Genomic DNA, 22,243 nt, shown 5'->3' with positions numbered 1-22,243 from the left:
TTTGTGGACACAGTGAATTTTTAAGTCCTGAAAGTCATTTATGTAAGCATATTTTATTTTGCAAGTGAGGCAGGCTTCAATCATCTGCGTGGTCAATAATTATGATTGGCCTGATGGCTAACAACTCGTTAAACCCTGGCAACTTGATCTCTTCCGATTGCCTGGCCATACCCAGCCTTAAACATACAGGATTGACATGTTTAAGAACTCGGACATTTCAAGGCCAGTATCTTTGCATGTTCAAAGGGAAATAATATGAAGATATCTGAGCAGACACAAGTGGACCTCAGTTTCTTTTCTGAAAGAGATCATGCAAGGACTGTTGCCATGTGCAGATCTCAACCATCACAGGCTGGTCAAACATGCATTCAGAGTGCTTACCAGCTGGTTATCACCACTGTGGTCAAAAAAGAATAGAAAGCCAAGTTAGAGGCTAAAAAACCAGTTTTGCATAGCTCTACTCTGGGAAATAAGAGGCTCTTCCACATCCTGCCAAGGAAGGGCCATGTCAAAGGTGAGGAAATTGAAAAATAGGTTCTTTAAATTAAGAAAATTACTGCTTTTCATGCCATTATGCAGCTTATCTATAGAAAATAACTATACTTGCTCGACAAGATCCTTTTAACCCCAAAAGAGTCATTATGTTCCAAGACTATAACCTTATATAAACTAAAAATCCGGTTTTAAGTTTACATATATTATCTGGGTAACACACCAAAAAACCTGATACTGGGATCTAGCTACGGAATCAACCATTTCCTAGAGAATCTAAAAATTATTAGAAAAACTCTTACCTAAGCTTTGTATTGTTTTATACCTGAAGTCAAATTCCTCTTGCAAGTCTTCCAAGTATTTGACATCTTGGTCAGTCATCTTTCCCGGGGAAAAGAAATTAAAATTGTTTGGGTGTTCTCAGTGACATAAAAAGGAATTTGTTTTGTAATGGACAAATGCATAAGGTAGTATTTTCCTTTCCTACCATTTGAAAATTCCTAAGCAGTTCTGGGAACTCTGGTTTACTATCTTGTAAACTTTAAAAAAGACGATTGAATTATAAATGCACATTTATAACTACAGATTTATTTTACTTGTTCAGAAAGCCAACTATTATCTTCTCTCCCACAGCCAAACAGTAGTTGATACAGCTTAACCACTTCTTGTTTACTAGTTAAATGACATAGTGGAAAGTAGGAATGGTTACATTTAGCCTGAGCTAAATTGAAATTATTATGCCAATAATGTAACTCTCTTCTTGGAAATTTAAAGCAGGGCAAATGGATAATTTTGCATTGACTTCCATGGAAATTGGAATGGGGTGTGCAAAGCCAAGAAAGGTGGAGCCAGAGACAGGAGCAGAGCTCAGAGACTTTATTTAGAGGATTACTTAAGAATTTGGGTAAAGAAATGAAACATTTTTGCTGTTTTGGCTTTTTGCAAGGGTTTGTTTTCATATGTACTGCAAAAAGTTTAGTGTTTTCTAGTAACCAAACAATGATAATTCAAAAAAAGACACATCAAAAGAAGGAAAATAAAACTGTAGGAAATAATCTGTTTTACTTCGAAGGTCTGTTTCTGTGTGGTTTATAGGAAGCCTTGATTCTGCCAACAACTCATAAACAATCCTTTTTAGTTCCCTGAGATGTGCACGTTAAGTGTCTGTGAAAATACAAAACCTCATTTGCTAAATTAGGACACACAGAATTTGTTGGTTTCCTCTTTATTTTGGAGAATAAAATTTTAAATTATATGTGTAAGGTATGAAATTACATATACAAAGATCTGGCTGATTTCTGTGTTCAACTTAACTACCTACTAAAAAAACCTTGTATCTAGAAATCATTCTCATTTTCACTGGTCTTTCAGGGATGGCTGCACTTCCCCACACAGGCAGAAGGAGCAGCACCGCAGGCTGCTGGGTTGCAGCTTTGTCTGCTTTTGCTCTGTAACTCTTATCTTATAACTTTACACCTAGATAGAGATCTAGTATCACATTCTTCTAAAGCTAGCTTTATCCTTTTAAGGGTTTCATCTCTCTAACCCTTCTTCCCCTTCTTCCACACTGGTGAGAGAATGCTACCAGGACCTCTTTCTGGTATACCAGAAGTGGTGCTCTTGAACGGCATATGGACAGGTATTTCAAATATAACCCCTACACTGAGACTGCTGCAAAGCTGAAAGTGGGGCTGGGATAGCAAAAAGGCCGTAGGTAATCTGAATCCTTATCCTGCCTTGAACTGAACGGGCAGTATTCTCTGACTGAGCTTTCAAGGTCTCTATGGGACATAGCTACAGGTTTGGCTCAGCCCAGCTCTGCCCTGCAATGGTATGGGAAACTCCTGGAGAATTGTTACCATCAGCTCCCAGGGTTCTTCTCCCCTCGCGTCTCCAAAACATGTAATTGTGTCACGTAGCCTTCAGCTTTACAAAGATCTTGGTACGTGACTCAGAGGTTACAAAGGCTAGCTACTGCTGACCCAGCTAAAAGAGGTGAAGTTGCAGAAATACATTTACTGAACCTCACATCTTTTTAAAGACAGTAGGTATGTTCTTACGGCACTGCAGCTCGCATAGGGATGAGCGTGATAGCTTTAAAATAGGTAGCGCTCACACTGAACCCAGAGCAGCTGTAAAAACCTGAGGATCCAGGTATGTCCTGAGTAGTTAGTCTGGGCTGAGGTCCTCAGAGTAATGGAAAATGGTTGGCGCAGCTTGTTAGCAAAAGTATTTGTGCTACCCAGCTTAAAGATCGTTTAGGTATGTCTGTATGAAAATCCTGGCTGCGTAAACAGCAAACAGGACAAAAAAATACCTGAGCGCTGTTCTTGATGGCTGACACTTTGTGTTCTACATTTCTTTGTCGCTCTGAAACCACGGAGTTCTGCAGAGACTTTTCCAGCGGCCCCTGGAACACAGTGAACAGATAATGGGTGGATGAGTAGTAATAACGAGTGATAGTAACTGTGCTGCAAGTTCTAGCATAGAGAGGGAATTCAGAAGCTGATCTTCAATCAGCTGGAGACTGGTGTAAATAGACAAATCTGTTTAGTTCCACAGATTTGAAAAACATGCTGCTTTAACTTTGAAATCCAAAAGGTGAAAGGGTGTGGGTGTATTGCAAACATTACACATCTAGTAAATTAAAGAAACTGAAACATAGATTATTAGATTTCTGAAGAAGACCCATGTCACAATACTCATATAATGATATGTATTACATCTGCAGGTGATTGAAAAGAACACATTTGACTTAAAAATTCTATCTGAGTTTTAACCATGTAAAAATTTCCCCAAAATAGGTTTTATATGTAATTTTAAAATTTCTTTCTTCAAACAACATAAAAACTATCAATGCCTTTGCAACACATCAGATGGAATGTCTTTTGCATTGCATAATTAATATGAATTAATGCATTGCATAATTTTAAATACACACATCTGTTTTGCAAAGAATAACCTCTTTAAAGCTTTTTCCACAGATTAAATTCTTTGAAGATTAGCTGTGACATAGAAGTCACTTATAGCAATGTTTGCAGCAGTAGAGCCACTAATGAAGTACAAACATGAGTTTAAAGGGCAACATTTGGCAAACCCTAGTGCACACAAATCACTCTAGTGGAATGAGAGAACAGGATTTGGTCCTAAAAGCATGTGAGCAGATTAACATGGAGCAGATTAATGAAATGTAATTCATTACCTGTACAGGCATGCTAGCTGCAGCCAATATTCTTCTTTCTTCTCTTAAACAGTTTGAGATGATCACTGCTATATGCATGGGATTACCATGATATTTGCCCTGCAAGCACAAGTAAAAACAACTTTTAAAAATTCAGAATTCAGGGTGTCCCTCTGGAAATCACAAACAATGTGCTTCAGGGTCTATAAGCTACAGCTTGGTGCGGGTGGAAAAGGTTCCCCTACTGTTCTCGACCTTCGTTAGTGCTGGTTCAGCCTTGCAGTGCAGCATCAGTTAGTGCCATTGTCATAAAATATTCTTAACAATGTTCTACAGAGATTATAAAGATACAGCTCTGAGGTGTACATCACTTGAAAATCAAATTGCTCCACCGCTAACACAGCTCTTTTGAAAGGGCTTTCCTGTCAGTCTATTCTGTGCACGATTTTATCATGTCTTCCATTTTCAATAGGATGTTGCTGTTAACGTGTAGCACTTCTGCCAACAAAACATTGTAAGCATATCGATACGGTAATGAGGCAAGCAGAAAAGCTTCCTTGGCATAAAGCAGAAGACTTAAATTTTAATGTGTGTGAACAATTTTTCAACAAATAATGTGCCTAAGATGAAGGAAGAAGCAACTCTTGTCGCAAGCCAAAAAAGGTCTATATTTTTACACCACCATAAATAAGGTGCAGAATCGCTGGTGCGTGATTGAGGACTGGGCACAATTTGAACTAATATTGGTTTGTGCTGTATTTATCAAATTGGAATGATTGAGGACACTCAAGCAGCTTCTTTCATGGTGATGTATTCGTTCAGTATTTCTCAATATCCTTCATGCCTTTTATTCAGTATTCACATCTCATTCATTCAGATGCCCTTTATTCAGTGCTCATACAGTTTTCAGTCATTCATTAGAATTAATCCAGTTCTTTTTTTTTCCTGTACGGTTTTCAGTTCTGGACCTCCTTCTGATTCGTTTTTATTCTCATCATGTTTTGCTGCCACTCAGAACTTAATTTATTCTTGCTTTCTCTGAATGTGGCACAATAAGTTTATACATACTTATATTGATGCTGTATTTTCCTTTGATATCTCATACCAATTATTGTATTAGAAACAAGGATGTGAACACATCTGATAGAAATGTGAACACGCTGCTTCTATATGCCAACTACTACTATGACGGTGAACATGTATTTCCAACACTTTTTCTAGACAGACAAAAGCAATCATTTCCTGGGTGCTTTTGCATGAAATCTAAGTAATCTGAAAGACTTCATAATATGTTTTGACTTCCATTACAAGGTAAAGAAATAATATATTAAAAATGGTAATTTTAATCATGGAGACTTGGTTTGAGCTGCTTGGTATTAAATACCATGCTGTTGGTTATACTGTGGTTCCAGGTAGAGACGAAGGTAAAAGACATAGGACTCTTAAAACTAAATAACTGATGTACAAAATGTTCCCTTCTAGAGAAGCTTTGACTCCCACGGCATTGTTAGCAATGAAACTAAGCTTTCTAATGTTCCTAGGGTTTCTGAAGTCTTCTCAGGACAAATAAAGTACATGCCCCACAGTGCAAAGAAGAGCACACCCGAGGCAGACCCAGCGCTGTGCCTCCTTTGATCTCTTTAAAAGCAGGTCAGGGTGGTGCTTTGCTCCAGCAATCATCTGTATCAATCACCCTGAGGAATGGGAGTTATGGACTAGACTGTGATTTTAGGGGTTTCTCTGGAGAAAGAAGTGGTGAGTAATACTACCCCAGGACACACTATGTCTCAGATGAAACAGTGAGCACTCCCTCCCTGCCTGCTTCTTGCTGGGCAGTGAGGGGGGATTTAACATTAAGGATACACTGCTGATTTCCACGTCAAACGACAATGCCTATTACTCGTTTCTCCCTGCCAGCTTCTTGGCTGTAAGGGTAGTAACCATGTGCTTGCTGCACACTTCCTTCAGCACAACTGAACTTCAGGTCCAGGAATATATCCGTAGTCCCCTTTACTGAGCATATTCCCAAGCTGCCTCTGCGTAATGTCAGGATGTAACTTTGGGAAGGGAATACAGGGAAGGGAAATGGCTATGATCTTCCTGCAAAAGGTGAAGAGTGGAGTGGAGCTTCATGCGGAAGTGAGGTAAGGGTAGAGTCCAACAGCAACAGCCGGAGCAAATTAATTGCTGCAAAGAATGGTTGTGCTCCTGGCTGTGCGGTGCCAGCCCTTCCCTCGTGCCAGTCCGATGCCTGTCTGACTCCTTAGTGAGCCAATCCAGGTTTCTAACTGGGATGGAAACCACTCACGCTTTTTTGCTGAACGGGTTTTCTGCTCCTCAGTGGACTGAAACTGCTCAGCAAAGGACGAGTTTATCGTTAAGGACTAGCGCACGTGAAGTCAGGAGGGGTTGGCTGGGAGCGGGGAGAACAGGCCTGCCTTGTTTCAGCTGCCGTCAGTTGTACTGCTAAGCTTGTCTCATCTATCTGCACCTTGGTTAGAGGAAAAAAAAGTCCTGTTTTTAATAAGGCTTGGGATGAAAGCTGTGGTGAGAAATCTGTGACTGGTGTAAATCCACTGATGTGCATATTAATTCCTCAGTTAACATCTGTTGGTTTCTGCTTGTTGCTGTTATTTTTCTGCTAGTAAAACAGGGTCCCACCTCCCGCATAGATGGCTAGCATATGAGGACCATACCACACGTTGGTATCTGCAGGCTATCTGAAGCTACGAAGCTTGAGGAGTGTTTAGTCCCGGTTTACCACTGCCCGACAGAATTCGAGCACTCTAAGGGCCGATGGTTGCCTTTTGGTTTTGCTCTGTGACAAAAAGGAGTCAAACGAAAGCTATTTAACAAAGTCGAGAAAAAATAAAAATCCTTTCTTGGAGCTGGAAAATGCATTTATGTAGAAGAGGCACTTCAAAAAAAATCTTCTGACAGTGGGATGTTTTAAAATCCCCCACAAAAAATGCCAGGCATTAGGGACTTTCCTAGCATATCTAGATACCATTCATATGCAAAACTTTTAAAAACCCTTTCTCTCTCTCTTTTTCTTTGTTTCATTAAGAGAGAACCATCTGAATCAAGAGATGAAGTGGAAATTCACTTTTTTTTTTTTTCCTTTATTCTCTAACTCATAATAAGCTGTGCCTGTAGTGATTCCCACACTTGTGCCTGTCTGGTGCTTGTTCGACTCCACTTCATTCAGTTTGGGCAGACACCAAGCAGGTCGACAGAGAACTGCCACCTGCCCTCCCGGAGCAGCAGCCCCTCAGACAGAAGCTGGAATAATGGTGGATCTGCAGTACGAACGCTTGCGGTCAAAGGCTAGGAACGGGTCTTGCCTTTGTGATAGAGAGATGCTCTGAACGCTGGACAGCTGGCACGGAGCTGAGCTGCGTGCCACAGCCCGAGCGGGCATCCCCTTCTGTCCGTCTTGAGCTCTCTCTCCTAGAACGGCTATCTTTGTACAGTATATGCTACATCGATAGCCTCTTTTGCAGTAATCTAGCAGATGGATTGCAACTCAACAATAATAAATTGATAAATAATAAATAAGTTGTAATATTAAATATCTCAATAATTGTAACTTATTAACAATAATTACTAAAAGTCACAATAACCAATGTGTTTGACTCCGTCAAAATAATAACACTGAATTTTTTCTCCCTATGTTTTATACTTCTCAGAGGTAATTACACTTCAGAACGCGCCACTCGGTATTCCCTTATTATCCGTCTACTGCCAACTCTTGCTGTTCTGCACTTCCATTTTGTCTTTGGTTGAGAGAAGAATTTGCTCAAGGTGACCTTAGCTTCTGAATGACTAATTGAAAATTATTTCCTATGATTGAAAGAGGGATATAAGTTGGAAAATAAAGGAAATTTAACCAAAAAAAGGCTTGAGATGGGGGAATCCTCACTTAGTATGACATGAACATTGGCAGGCAGGAAAGGAGGAAGGGTGTGGATTCTGTAGTTATGCAAAATTGTATTATTAAGTTTAGATATTTATAGAGAAAACTTGTAATTGTCTTTTGATAAATACCAACAAAGAGAAATTGAGGATTCACTTTTCACCTGAAGTTTCAAACGGAAACATTAGTCTGATCTGCTACTATTACTGTAATTCTGTTGTTCTTAGAAATTTTCTTTCTCCTCTCTTCCGTTTTGATGAGGTCTTCCATATCATGATTTACAACAAACAACAAATGATCTTATTTGGACTGGCTTCTCAGTAACTACCAGCATGATGCTAAATTTAAGCAAATGGGGGAAATTAAGCTTTCATTCTGAACAGGTGAAAATTTTCTCTGAATGGTGATGACATTTCCTCAGGAGAAAACCTTTCCACCACTGCCCAGCATGCACTGTCTCTACTCCAGAGACATTTGTTGTGATAGTATCTTACTAGATCATGAAGAGAAACAAAAAGGCATTTCTGCACAGTTTATACATTATAATGTGCAGAATTTTAAAACAGCTTGAACTATTTGGGATATGTTAAGATGCATGAAACAGTGGCTGGGGAAATGCAAGATTTGATTCTGTAAGTTGTAAGATCACGGAGAAACTTTAAGATACATATTATGACACTTCAAAATACATGTGCTTTTAAAAAGAACACCAAACAAGTGTCAATTTTAGTATCTGAAATTTACTGCTTTTCCTGAGATGAATGAAGAAATCTAGACCAGAGATTCATTCTCTCACTCTTCTTTTCTTCCAATTTTTTAAAATTTCTGAAATTTAGCTTATTGTCCTGTGGGCAGCTCCATCACAAAGTGGATCACTCCCAACCGCAGTAATATTGGCCAGCTTTCTTTTCATGTGTCAAAGGTCTCTATATACTGCGCACATCTATAAATGAATACTATATATGCACTATTTGAGTATCCTGAGTCTGTTTTCAGTCATTAAAGTAGAGGATTAGGTATTATTGACTGTTGGTCTCTACTTGTAATGTAGAAGGATGTGCTGTGTGAACTTCAGAAAGTCAGTCAGGGGTTCACCTGGTCATCTCCTGGTTTTCAACGTGACCTAAAGAGGACTTGAGTAGGTTTTAGTGCTTTCTAATTCTGAAAAAGCGCTTTAGAATTTAGTTGTTGTTTTCCCTGCTTTTCTCTTTTTTTTTTAAACTATCAAAAACATCAGCTGTATTTTTTCTTGGTTGTGCTAGAAAAACCCTGCTTGAGCCTTTTAATTGTATACAGTAAGAGCTTTACTGAAGGCATGGAACCATTAACTAGTATGACTGTTGATGTATTTGTTGAAGTTGAATGAATATTTAAAGAAGCTGATGGAAGGGAGGTGGGACACGGAGAGATAGGAAACAGGATTACAAAGTCAAGCAAAAATACATTTCCTTCCCTGTTGCTCACTTGTGATATGCTTATTTTACTAAGTCAGACACTCAGCATCTTTCCAGATAAGCAGATATCTCATCTTTCATGTAATTAAAAAATAGGGAGAAAAAACCTTTTGTCTATCATTTTATTTTTGAAAGAAAAAAAACTTTGGTATAGTTGTGTATCTCAAAGAAATGTGTGGGTGGGAAGGCATAACCATACACCCTTATTTCCCGTTTTCACATTCAAATATGACAAACAACATTTTGCCTTGATTTGTTTTCTACCTTTGTTTATGCATCCAGACAGAAAGTCTAATGAAGACAGTACTAGAATACAAAGAAAGAGTCGGTCCTTGTGGTACCCTGATATAGGTAAAGTGCTTGGGAGTTTTCTGAAAGCCTGTATTTAAACAGGCGGTATTCTTACTAAAAAATCTTAGCCAGATGGCTCTGTTTTATCTAGGTCTTTAAGAGGAAGTACCTGTGACACTATCTATTTAGACTGCTCTTGTTAGACTTTTATTTTTAGATTTCCCCTTCCCCCTCTCAAAATACATGAGAGAACTTAAAGGCAACCTCATTGTTTTAGACAACTCCTATGATGTGTGGGAAGTCCTAATGCATAAGTCTGCAATCTTGTAGTTCTGCTTTTCTCGTATTGTATAATGCATAACTTCCAAAAGATCACACATTTTTTTAGGGTATGTGCAACCGAATTGCAATAGGCAAAGCTATAAAAGCACAGTAAATAAGCTGTAAAGACAGAGATCTTCTTTTCCATCTCCCAGTTTGCCCCTAAATTCCACTGCTGAGTCCCTTCCAATAGACACTAAAAGTAGTCAAGGAACGGTCTATAGAAACAGCAGATTTCTAAGCAGGTAGGGTGAGACACCTACAGAAAATATATGGCTGTAGATCTCATCATCAGGCAGTAGAGCTGTGCCTCTACAGGAGATGAATAATGTAGCGATGCTTCTTATTTAAATGAGATTTATTTCAGAATAAATAAAAGTACAGTGTTCCCTATGAAAAAGGATAAAACAGCCAAGAAGAGAGAGGACTGATTTTTTTTTTTTTTTCTTTTTTCCTCCATCTTCTGGACCCAAAGACCTGAGTATTATTGACTAATCTCTCAGGCAGATGTTTGACTGCAATTGGGCTCTTAATAATCCAGAATGAGCAAAGACCACAAGAAGTTGTTTCGTTTGTTTGCTTGTTTTTATACTTCTTTTTGTAAGCTAACTCTTTTATTCCTTCTAGAAAACAAAACTGAAATGTTTATAAATTGTTAGTTACATTCTTCAAATAATAACTAGGATCTCAAAAATATTTTACTTCTAATAAGTAACCTTTTTTCAGTCGTGTCAAGCATTTTTAAAAATCTTTATTAGCTGATGTGCAGCCACCAGCCAGTGATCACTACCAGCAGACAGCTAGCTGCTTTAGCATACAGACTTCTATGCGGGGTTCCCCATTTGTAAGCCAAATTTTTTTGTAAACAGCTTTAATGGTTGAACTGGAAAACTCCCTGGGGGCAAGATGCTAGTATGAAAGACCAATCTGAATTGTATTACACCGCAGGACACGTTAGTTTGAAACACATTTCCTACTATACTTTGTTGCTTTGTTGATCTGGCAGGTTACATGAGGGCAAAATACATGTAAATAAAATTTTAAAATGGATCTTCTGTGGTGTATTAGAAACTTTCTCTATTTTGTTCCATTCTCACCCTGTTGTAAGTTTTAACAGGAAACTGCAACTTAAACATCAATGGCTATGTTTCCATTCTTCGCAACTGTTTCTCAGCACAGTGCTTATTACAAATATTTGTTAAGTACCAACTGGAATGTCTTATTTCAGATCTAATGCTATGTTCTCCATTTTCTTTGATGCACTGGAATAAATAATCTTAGGATCCCTCATGCATGTACCTTTCTGGTGCAGTGACTTGCGTAAACAGTCACGTGAACTAAAATAAAAACTTTTATGAGTTCACTTTAGTTCTATCTGGAGAAGCACAAAGATGTTCAGGTCTCATTACAGATGGAAACAGGCTGTGCAGTATAACCAAAAACCTGAAGCAGAATCAGGAATGCACTACCCTCTTACTGTTGTACATAGCATCATGTAAAGTAAGATGCTATTTATTTGCACTACTTAGAAACAGGATGAATTTTACAGGGAACGAAGTGCTATAATGTTAATATATGTCAAATAGGCTGACAGAAGATATTTTAAGATGCTATTCCAGATGTTTCCATAAAAAAGCAGGGCTGTGTAGGAGGAAGAAATACAACTAAAGTATTATCTCTCAACTTCATAGTATAACCATAGTGCTTCCAAAAGCTCTTTTTTATATAATTGGTTGGTGTGAATTAGCAAATCTGGTGATTCTGCCCGACCTCTCCCTTTGTAAGCACGCCCCGAGATGTTCATGGTGTGCACAAAGACCTGCTTGTTCAGGCAGAATCCCCACTCCCTGCCCTCCCCTCATCTTAGGCTCTCGCGGGGCTGGTGAGTGGGTAAAGTTCACCGATATCTGAGAATCTGCTGTGAGTATTAAATGAATATCATGAATATACATCATTTACAGCAAATGTTCCCCAGAGCACACAGTATACTCATTAACTCAGGCTTCAATGGTAAATGAGCAGAGTAGCCTTTCTTCCTATTCCTGAAATCTGTTATTTCACTTTTATGAAGGAAGATTTATGTAATCAGATTTTCCCCTGAATACCGTAAACAGGGATGTGACACAGATGCATGTTGCCATTAATGAGAAGGGATTGCTTTCAAAAGTTATCTTGAGACTAGAGCACAAATGAGAGCTTCAATTATGAGTAGGATGCTTCTGGGAATTTCTGCTTTTTCCTGATGTAGTTGTCATGCACCCATCGCAGTGCGCAGCACAGCCAGCAGCTCTTCGGTGCCTGGGAGCTCACCTGAGCCCATGCACGGGCCAGGCTGCACCCCACGGAGCTACACCTCGTCTAGCAGGTACCTGCCGAGCGCTCCAAATTTCCAGCTTGGAGTTGGAGGGGAAGAACATCACTGCATTACTCAGAGACCCACAGGCAATCGCCCACCAGTACCATTCTTAAATGGAGCGGTGGGACACTGGGGTATGGTGGCCATCTCCGATTCCCAGGCTACTCTGAGCCTCCCCTGCCTTGGCTCCCCTGGTGCACTGCAGCCTGGCTGCTCTCCCCTGACCAAAGATTTTGGCATGTGAGTCAGGAACACGGAGAGCGCCTGTCCTACATGAGTGTCTCTATATTGCACCAGTCATCTTTGTGTACTAAATCTACTCAGGTATTACACAGGAGGTTACATCAGGCACAGGTATGCTCTCATTTAGAAACATTCCTTCTGAAAACTAAGATGTAATTGTTCATGGGCTAAGGTCATGCGGACTGTTGCATCTGCAGTTTGGTTCCTAGAAGTGCTAGGCAGCTCTTCTGAGCTTAACATCTGCCCTTTATGTTTTGCTGTCATGGCAACAGCACAAACCATCTCCTTGTGACTAATCTGCTTTGCTTTCCTCCATCTAGGTTTTAAGCAGGAGAAAGAACCATAGACATAGTTTCCCTCCTCTTTCCTTCACTGTCTCCAAACATTTTCTCTCCTCATCCCTTTCCAGAACCGCTGCTGGCAGGAACAGGAGCTCTGTAGGAAGATGGTCGGAGAATTTAACCTTAGCAAGTGACTGTGCTGTACTGTCTCCACCAAAGAGCACAGCAACAAAAGGCTGCTCTGCTATAAAAATGAATCCAATTTCCTGACTAGAGAAGTAATAATAATGTAAGAAGTAAATATGAAGGATTTTAACCTAAAACGCTGACCCTGATTTTAATATAATATGTGCATTTGCACCAGATTAATGTCAAGAAGCAATGTTTCAATGAAAGCAAGAAATTGATAGAGAAACAAATTACTGAGAGCTAGCAGTAACCTCAGCTGCTTAACTAAGTTTCTCAGCACTTTTTCAAGTGCTTATAACTTTGTCAAATTGTGTATTTCCTGGTCAATATTTCTTTTTGCCTCAAGATAATTTTGGAAATGTCAGCAGTCTGAGCAGAAATGCCACATTCCATGGTTATTTTCTCTAATGGTGAGAGAATAGGGATGGCCCCTGTGGCCTAAAAGCAAGGGTGCCAGGCAGAGTCATCTTCCTGCTAAGACTTCTGCTCTTTGCCCTTCACAATGCCTAAGATTGCCCAAAGCTTTGTATTGCAAGTACGAGGCAGGCAAGTTCTCACTTACTCCACTACTTCCATCGTTATTTTCATGGAGCAACTAAGATGTTTATGTAAAGGTGTTTCAGGTGAAGCTCAGAATAGAACATTTTCTCCATTTTATAACAAAAATGAATCCCAGGGAGATCTTTCAGATGGGATGTGCTTGGCCGTGGTGCTGGTAACTCGTAGGCATAATTCTCTCTGGATTCAGTAATAGCATCAGGAATCTTGATCCTAATGAGTCCTTTGCTGTCTGGCAAACAGCTGCACAAGCCATTTGTAAAGCGTGCATTGCTTCCTCTTCTAGGGCTGCTCTTCATTAACTATCTAGTTGTATTTCTAATTAAACATTAGTCCCTCATTTTGCTTTTTGTCAAGAACTACAGATTGCTTTTGAATGGCTTTTGTGTGTTCTCTAATTTTAATTATTTTATTATTGCTATTGTCATAGTATTTAGGAACCTATACCATAGCTCGACATACTACTCTGCATACTTAGTGATAAACGCTCGTTTCCAGCATTATCTAGTTTGACAAGTATTACTTAATATTGTAACACAATTTGACTCAAAATACTGAACAAACATTGCACTCAGATCATGTATTGAGGTTGAACAGCTTTGTGTGTGTGTGTATGCTGTACGTGTGTCTGTACGTCTGTGTGTGTGGTATGAGGGGAAGGAAGAGGAGCAAACTGTGAAATTTCAAAGAAGTGCTTGCGCTAGAGAGCAAAGCAGAGATAAAGGTGGGCTCATGGTAACAGAACTTCAGAGGAAATCAAACCAACACTGTTCACAGAGTCACCAGAAATGAAAAGATGTTTACAGATGCAGCTTCCTCTCCTATTTAGGAACCCAGTCGTTTCTCCATCAAAGTTGGTGAAAAATCTCACTAGTTTTACAGCGTACCCTTCCAGTCTCCCTTTCTCTAGGCGGTATGTCGGGACAAAAGGAACCACGGCACTGTACTGTGTACATCAGTCACCTTTTTCTGGTGTTGTCTCATGACACCGTCACAAACTCGCTCAAATGGCAAGTGCATCCAGCTGTGGGTGGGGAGCCAAATGCCCAGTTCCAAACTTCTCATATATTCAGCAATAAAATACAATCAGTGATGCATTAGAAAAATTAGACCCATAATTACATAATTTGCATACTCAAATTTAAGGACATTACAGCAGATCCTGTCCATACTATGTGTCATGTACAGTTCATAGTCCATTAATAATACTTGACAGTTAATAACAAGGATAGGATGTCAGCTGATTACAACTATTATAGCATTTTTTTTCCTGATGTATTTACCTAACCAATTAAGAAATAATTTTAACAGCTGAAACTCAGGAGACTGCCTGTGCAGCTCTATAGAACATGCAGCCCATACTTTGGCTGAAAATGCATTTATCACCTATGTTCTAAAAATTAGAAGTTATAACATAATATTTTATGCAAAAATCCAAAATACCTGTGTCACAGATTTCTTAAGACATAGTTTAAGTTATTTGCCTTACCCGAAATAGTAATAATAATAATAACAACAACAACCCATTGCAAGAGTCTGGTCCTACTCCAGCCTATAGAAATTATTTTGGAAACCAGAATAGACTGCGGGTGATAGTGCTAAAGATCATAAGAAATCAAGAAAAGGTCTAATAGCGAAAGTGCCGTTCAGTATCTGGTGGTTCACATGTGTATTTTGAAACTGAACAAGTAGCTTTTTATCTAAATACAGGTTATCTGCTCTCTTGATATAATGGAGAAAGGCCAACATTATTAGTGATGGAGACAGCTGTTGTATTTTTTTGCTCAACTGGAAACATTTTACTGCAAAGCTTAAGACTGAGATCCTTTTTAATAAGCTGTATAATTCCAGCATCGCACATGTCCTCTCAAGAAGTTCATAACGCTTTAGACTGCAAACCTACAGATCTTTGCAACCCAAGGGAGCAGAGGGACCTTGCTGCTTGAGAAAGCTTGCTAAGTCGGGGCCTTACAGTGCTACAGCGTGGTAGGGAAAACAAGTTGGTGCGCGTCGCAACCTGTGCGGCATTTCTTTTCAGAGCCAGCAATCAAGTGAAATGATGGGTTAGGCTACTCCACCTGGACCTTTAGCGTTGCTTTGCCTGGAGAAGGAAAAGACCAGCTCTGGTGCTGGCTCTGCTGCTGCTGTAAGTAGTATATGGTGACTGTAACCTAGCTGTACAGTTGTAATGGGGACGCCTGAGCGTTTTGGCTTGTTCTGGAACCGTGACTCAGATCCTTGCCACCTGAGAAACCACTTAATCAGAAATCACTTAAAACTCCCTTTCTCTTGCTTTTCTGGAATAAGCCTCCTTTGCTTTGTGCTCTTCAGGAAGCACATCATAGTATCATTTCCAAACACGCCAGGACTTAAAGGAAATGGTTTTCATTCTGGCTATTTTCACACCGGCTATTTTGTAAACTCGTGTGTGCGTGCCCAAGACCTGATTACTTGTCTCCTTATGCCAAATTTCACAGAGCGTGCAGAGCTGCCACTTCAAGTTTTGGTAAAAATTTTAGAATAAAATAAATGGTGTGAAGAGAAGGAGGAACAGTGAGAGACTTCAATTTTGTAGAGCCTATATGTAAACATATACCAGTCCTTCTGCATATGCACACTGTAATGGTATAATCATAAATGCACAATCTTTTAAGCCAGGAATACACCAATGCAACTGCTTGTTTCAGTGCCCTGAAATGCTCTTCCCACGTATATGCTACTGTGGGAGAACACCTTTACTAAGGTGACACAGCTCTGTCTCAGCTCTACTGTGGTAAAGTGTGCCAAGACCATGACAGAAATAATAGGATTAACCTTTCCGCAGTTAACACCAAAAGCAGTTAAGTAAATTTGGTGTTTGAGCAGTACTGAAATTATGGATAGTGCCTCTACACAGGCCAGAAAAGAAGCAAAAAGCAACTTCAGTTTTGAGTTACATGAGACTGCTTGCACAACACCGGAAGAAAAAGTGGTAGCGATGGAAATATTGTCACATTTTTAAGAGGCCACCATTAGGGATAAAGAATAGAACGACACACAGCCATAAAGAGAACAAAATAATTGGCAAGGTCATGCTAAGATTTTCCAGACCAGTATGTATATATATATATATATATATATATATATATATATATATATATATAAAAAATAAAGAAAATGTTTTGCAAGCAATATAATTGTCATTTAAGTACTTATGGAAAACACCATCAAAGAAGAGAAAAAACCCCAAACTTTCATAAACTCAGATGCATATCTGCTTTATGCAGAAGACAGATAGATGTCAGGAAGTAGGTGACTAATGAAGTGGAACTCTGAGAATCCTTGCCTTAGATAAACAATTATTAGAGAAACATTCAGCCAATCAAATTAAATATCATTTTGCAGAAGCCTAACGGAAAATCCTTTAAGCCATTCATAACAAATAATCCTAGCTGAGCTTAAAAAAGCAAACATGCTAATGATTTACAGGGGTTCCTTTTTCGGGGTGCTGCTTTAAGCCCCAAATATGCATTTTTATTCCATAGTTAAGCATCTGTATGAGTCTGAAAGGTGGTAATTACACTTGTAATAAACATGAACATCCATAAGGACTATACAGTTTTATTTTTAAGAGCTCAGTGGAACACAGATATACACAGAGATGAGAAGTCACAGCACTTGTATCTGAGCAGCGTGCATTAAAATGTGAATTATTGTTCCACAAAGTAACAGATAGTGGAATTACTATTTTGAATTATCTTGCTGAAAGCTTGGTCTTCCCACAGCTGCTTGGAGTCTATAGCAATCAGGACAGCTCTGAGCTGCGCCCAGGAACAAACTGCGTTCAACAGAGGTTGGGCACTACCTTTAGAAACCGTAAGAGTATGCAATTTGTCATCTAAAGTAACAACCCACCTGCAGCAGCTTCCTGATTCTTTTCAGGTTGTGTATCAAGAGAAGATTCTTCTCCTGTGAAACCCGGTCCAGCTGTTCATCCACTTGTATGAGCAAATTCTGTAAAAGGATCGTTGCCATTGCTTCGTTGTTGGATGCAGCCTCCCTAAAGAATCAATGAATGAGAACCACGCATGTTTAAAATGTCTTAAGAAGTGACAATCTATCTGTACAGAAAATTATAATCCATTCAGAAATCTAGGCAGCAAAAAAGGCTTTAAATATATCATGACTTACATATAGTTAGAGGTTTGTGAATAATTGATTTTATAATCCTTTTATTTATATTCACGTAGATACGCAGCTATAAAGACAAGGTGAGGATGTTTTTAGCACAGGCTATGGAGTCAGCCAGAGGGGAGACAACCAGGGTTTTCTAGCCTCTGGTCTAGTGAACATTTAAATATTTTTAGCCCACTTCTCAGAAGAAATGGGGCTTATGCATACTGTCCCTCTCACTCTGTCAGTCACACAGATACAATTTCTGAATTTGCTGCCCAGTTTCAGATAAAGTTGACACTGGGCTTGAAGTCCAAAAGATAGTATGTTCTTACAAATTTCACAAAAACTGGCAGGTTGGTAGAGGGGAGGAATCCAAATTAGTGCCTCCACTGAGGAAAACGGCAGTACTAACTTGCTCCAGGAGGCAACAGCCAGATGGCCAGTCAGCAGATACACATCTTCACACCAGGCACCAGATGAGCCTTCACCCAGCCAAACTATTTGGGGATACAGGAAGACTCTGAAGCTACTGGTGAAGGGTATGTAGGGGACGGAAGACACAAACACATGCAAAAACAGGCTTTACTGGTTCTGCTCTTTATGGAACAGCTTGGTACATGAAGGGCAATAACATTAGCGAGCAAAATAGAGGAAGATAGACTTTGGACGGCATGGCATCCTTGTCCTTGGGATATTCTCTCTCTTTGCCCTCTAAATGGCAGATGCCTGTTTGAGATATACCTGCTAAATCCGGTGAAAAGGAGATTTTAATGTTTCCCATGTTCCTACAGCCCCATAAACACTGAGCTATAAACTTTAAGGAAAGATTCCATTCCTTAGCAGATTTTTCTTTTTGCAATAGTCCTCCAATAGTCTTGTGGATTTAGCTTCAAAAATTGAGATGTCTTTTCCTGGTATGACTAATACAAACTTTTTTTTGGCATTTAGTTCTGAATTTTCTTAAGAAAGCTATCCAGTGAATTTGATCCAAAATTGTGCATAAATTCACCTTGTAGAGAACAGTTCCTGCAATAGCTGGCTTGTTCCCTAAAGTTATATATCCAGCTTTAAGTGCAGGTTTGGACAAGTGAATAATTTTATGCTGCAAGAGGTAAATATATAACATTTCCATTGAAAACTAGCTTGCATTACTTTTTTCTATGAAAAACCTGTAATACCATTAGTTTGCTAGACCATTTTTATTGGATTTTGTTCAGGAATAAGCTCAAATGAAGCCTCACCTCCAGGCATTCCTTAAATTTAAACTTTGATAGTTCAATGGGCTAAATCCATAACTAGTGGAATACTATTCTTGGAGTGCAGGTGCCTGCAGAGTTCACAAATGAGCACCTTAAAATCTGCCAGATAACAAAAGAATTGTTCATGACTGAAAATCATGTAAGAGGGAATAAATTTAATCCTACCAATCTTGGCTTTCTATCCATTGTGCTAGTAGATGGCGGATTTCCATGGGGAAGTTATCATCATAGAACTGGTCTACCTGCTCCAAAAACTTTATTTCCAGTTGTTGAACTTGACTCCATTGGGACATACTGCAAAAGAAAAGATTAAACATGTTTGCTATTGAAAGGTGGATATGAATTAATAATCCAGAGCGCATAAACCACTTAATTTCATTGTAGTTCTTTCTTATTATATACTTCAATATTCCTGTTTATTCTCTGTCTTTCAAAACAGATGGTACTTGGCTATTAAAGGGAAGAGGGAGAAAAGTGAGCAAGACCATTAAGAGAAGTCCTAGCTCTTACACTTGAATGGGCACTTCTGCCACTTTCCTTCCGTAATGCAAATGTTTTGGGGTACTATATAATGCTTATAAAGCAGGGAGATTTACACAGCCTCTCTTTCAAGAGAAATACCTTAGGATTGTACTCTTCAAATCCAGGTAAAACTATTCTTATGAAAAAGTAGTAGAAAGCAATGCATTTACTGCTCTTGGTGAATTCATACCACTCCATTTTCACGTAAAGCCACCGATGGTTGTATGTTATTGTGCTATTCCTAAAGCCTCACATCTTCTGTTTGAAGAGTACTGCTTGTTTTACAACCTATATTATTTATCTAGTACATCCTTTCCATTTTTAATTGCCATAGAATTCTGAGATTTGACATTATAAAAAGATAAAACTTGGGAAGCATAAAGTCACGTGAAAGCTAAGAGACAAGCAAGAGTAGGAACACCCAACGACAAGCTCTGAAATTCTTACTGAAATTACTTTCCCAATTAAGTTTTGGCTGTTTACTGAGATACTGGGGTTGGAAGCTTGGTTGTTCCAGGTTTTAGGTGGACTGAATTATCTCTGAATACCTGCTCCTCTCTATGGACTACAGAGATTGTTTTGAGTGAGCAGGCTCTCCACGTAGACACCTCAGCCTCAGTGACTCTCTCTCCACTTCGGAGAACATTTTCTTTCTGATACCTGCACCACATCATCATTAATCCCGCTGGTGAAAAACACCATTTTCATTGTGATTTTTTCAGTGCAGGAAAGACTAAAGATACAACATTGCCTCAGGGCAGGCTACGCCAGGCTGTAATTCTAGAAGCGGCATGTGGATAAAAAGTCAGCGGTAGGGTTGAGAACAGGCCAGTGGATGAGCAGAGAAGAGGGATGCCCTAGGGCCTGTGCCCTGGGTCCTCGAGTGGGCTCTGCCCACACCCTGATCCTATACTAGCGGTCGTCTTCCCCTTCTTTAGGATGTTTGTTTGTGTTAACGAACTACACAAAATCCAGTCATGGACTAAAGATTGCCGTAGGTCAACATATTACACCTGACAGAAATTTTTCTTGAAAAAAAGATGAGATTTCATCAAAATGGACATTTTTATAGAAAGTTGACCTTTTTATAAACAGCTTTTCTATTTCCAACTCTGAATCATAGTTTCAGAATCTCAACAGTTTGAAGTAGAGAATACATCATATTTTTAATGCTGTGGTCTTTCATTTTGCGTTTTCTTAAGTCAGAGGGGAAAAAAAAAAAAAAAAAAAGAGATGATGAAGTATCTCAAGGTGTAATGCAGTCCTGAGTACTTACTCATGCAAAAGTAAAAGTGACAGGTTTTAGTTTCTCCTTAACAAAGGCTGGATGGGATGATTCTGTGTGTGGTATGAAGGACACTGTATAACGTCAGTAGAAACGTGCCCGGTGACATTTCCCTCCTCTTTATTACTTCCATTCAGAGAGAAAAAAATATTGCCTGAACATTTACTTTGTTTCTTTAAATTGCTGAGAAGGAGTAATGTATAGCACGTTTCACTGTCTTTGTGCCTATACTGGTAGTTACAAAGAATCACAGTCCTTATTTCTTGAGATACATACACAGAACCAAATAATGATATGTTAATAACTCATGTTCAGAAAAAAGTGTGTTTGCTTTCAGTGGGACTTTTTATTGCAATTTCTGGTGAATTCTGATGATTATGATATCCTAAAAAGATTAGTAAGAAAACTTAATATTATTGTCTAAAGGAAAAAGAAAAAAAAAAAGGGCAAAATTTTGTCCAGGTTGCAACCCCTTAGGCCTTCTAGGTAACACGCAGGGATGCTCACATGCATAAACGCTTGCAAGGCACATGGGTACGGTTTGTAAATGGGATTTTTGTAATGCGCTCGGTACAATCCGTCCTGGCATCCGTTTGCCCTTTGCGCAAAAGGACTCGCACAACCAGTTGAAAAGCTCAGGTGCAGTTTGTTCTGGCTGGCCCCTGAAGGCAGCTGGCAGAGAGGGGTGACATGGACCAGCCCGTATTAAGATGCGGTCCATCGCAATATCGATAGCGCAGCTGCTCCACGTCCCGCTTTTTACGCGGCCAAGCGCTCGCTTAAGCGCTGTGGGTTTCGCCTGCGAGCCCCTGCCTAACGGTACCGCCTGCACCAGACGCTACGGGCACTTTCTCCCAGCAGAGAACGGCTTCGCCTTTCCCAGCGCCTGGCCTCCGCGACAGCCGCGGGACGGCCCGGCGCCCCGGCCCCCCCTTCCCCCGGGGCGCCCCACTTGCCTGCGCCCGCGGGTCCCGGCCGAGCCCTGCTGCCGGCGGCGTCCCAGGCGGCGGCGGCTCCCTCCCTCTCCCGCCCGCCGCCGCGCGCTTTATGCGGCGCCCGCCCCCGGCCCTGCCGGCAGCGCCTTCCTGTGCGTCAGGCGGGCCGGCGGGCTCTGCCCCGCGCTCCTGCCGGCGCTCGGAAACCCACAGGCGAATAGCGGGCCCGGCGGTGCCCCGCAGGGTTGTGTTTCGGGTGGTGGGGAACGTGCGGGGCAGGCGTCAGAGGAACAGAAGCCACGGCAGTTATCCGTGAGGAAAAGCTCAGCGGAGGAAGGAGGTCATTTGTCTTCAGGAGACTTAAAAAACATTGCAACCTTTCCGGTTCGCGCTGTGGGGCCCGAGCCCGGGCAGAGGGCTGGGGCCCGCCATGCTGGGGGCCGTTGCGCCCCTGGGGAGCCCGGCTTCTGCTGCTCCACTGAGAGGCGCGGAGCCACCGGCTTCCCCATGCACGTACTCACCATCCCACGTCTGCTATAACGAACACCAGTTAGAAGGCAAAGGGCAGTCCTTCGAGGAGTTTGGCGGTAGAACGTGGAAACGACATGTGCTGTGGCTTCCTACAGCATTCCTCATTTCAGGTGGTACCTGGGATGCGGGAGCTTCTCTCCGAGATAAAAGATTTGGTCCCGGTCCTAAGGAGTTAACGCTCCAATGTCGTATCTGTAAATAATATTCTTACAGCAAGGGTTATGGCAACAGAGACATTCTCCAAGTGTTTTTCCCTAAAGAAGTATATTATTGG

At 40.4% G+C, this 22,243-nt stretch overlaps 1 protein-coding gene across 1 annotated transcript in view; it reads right to left on the bottom strand.

Annotated features, from left to right (window-relative positions):
* STAT4 (signal transducer and activator of transcription 4) overlaps positions 1–21,533 on the bottom strand; it is a 42,865-nt gene extending 21,332 nt beyond the window's left edge. Inside the window, exons 1-6 of the mRNA XM_075153640.1 lie at positions 21,460–21,533; positions 18,862–18,990; positions 17,177–17,321; positions 3,695–3,793; positions 2,810–2,902; positions 795–873 (exon numbers count right to left, since the gene is read on the bottom strand). Of these exons, the coding sequence (XP_075009741.1) occupies positions 795–873; positions 2,810–2,902; positions 3,695–3,793; positions 17,177–17,321; positions 18,862–18,989 (544 nt within the window). The 5' untranslated portion in view covers position 18,990; positions 21,460–21,533. The remainder of the gene's footprint in view (positions 1–794; positions 874–2,809; positions 2,903–3,694; positions 3,794–17,176; positions 17,322–18,861; positions 18,991–21,459) is intronic.
* Between the last annotated feature and the right edge of the window lie 710 nt (positions 21,534–22,243).

Source organism: Calonectris borealis, chromosome 6 (assembly GCF_964195595.1).
Source record: "Calonectris borealis chromosome 6, bCalBor7.hap1.2, whole genome shotgun sequence".
NCBI classification, from domain to species: domain Eukaryota; kingdom Metazoa; phylum Chordata; class Aves; order Procellariiformes; family Procellariidae; genus Calonectris; species Calonectris borealis.
This window is presented reverse-complemented; position numbering and strand designations above follow the sequence as displayed.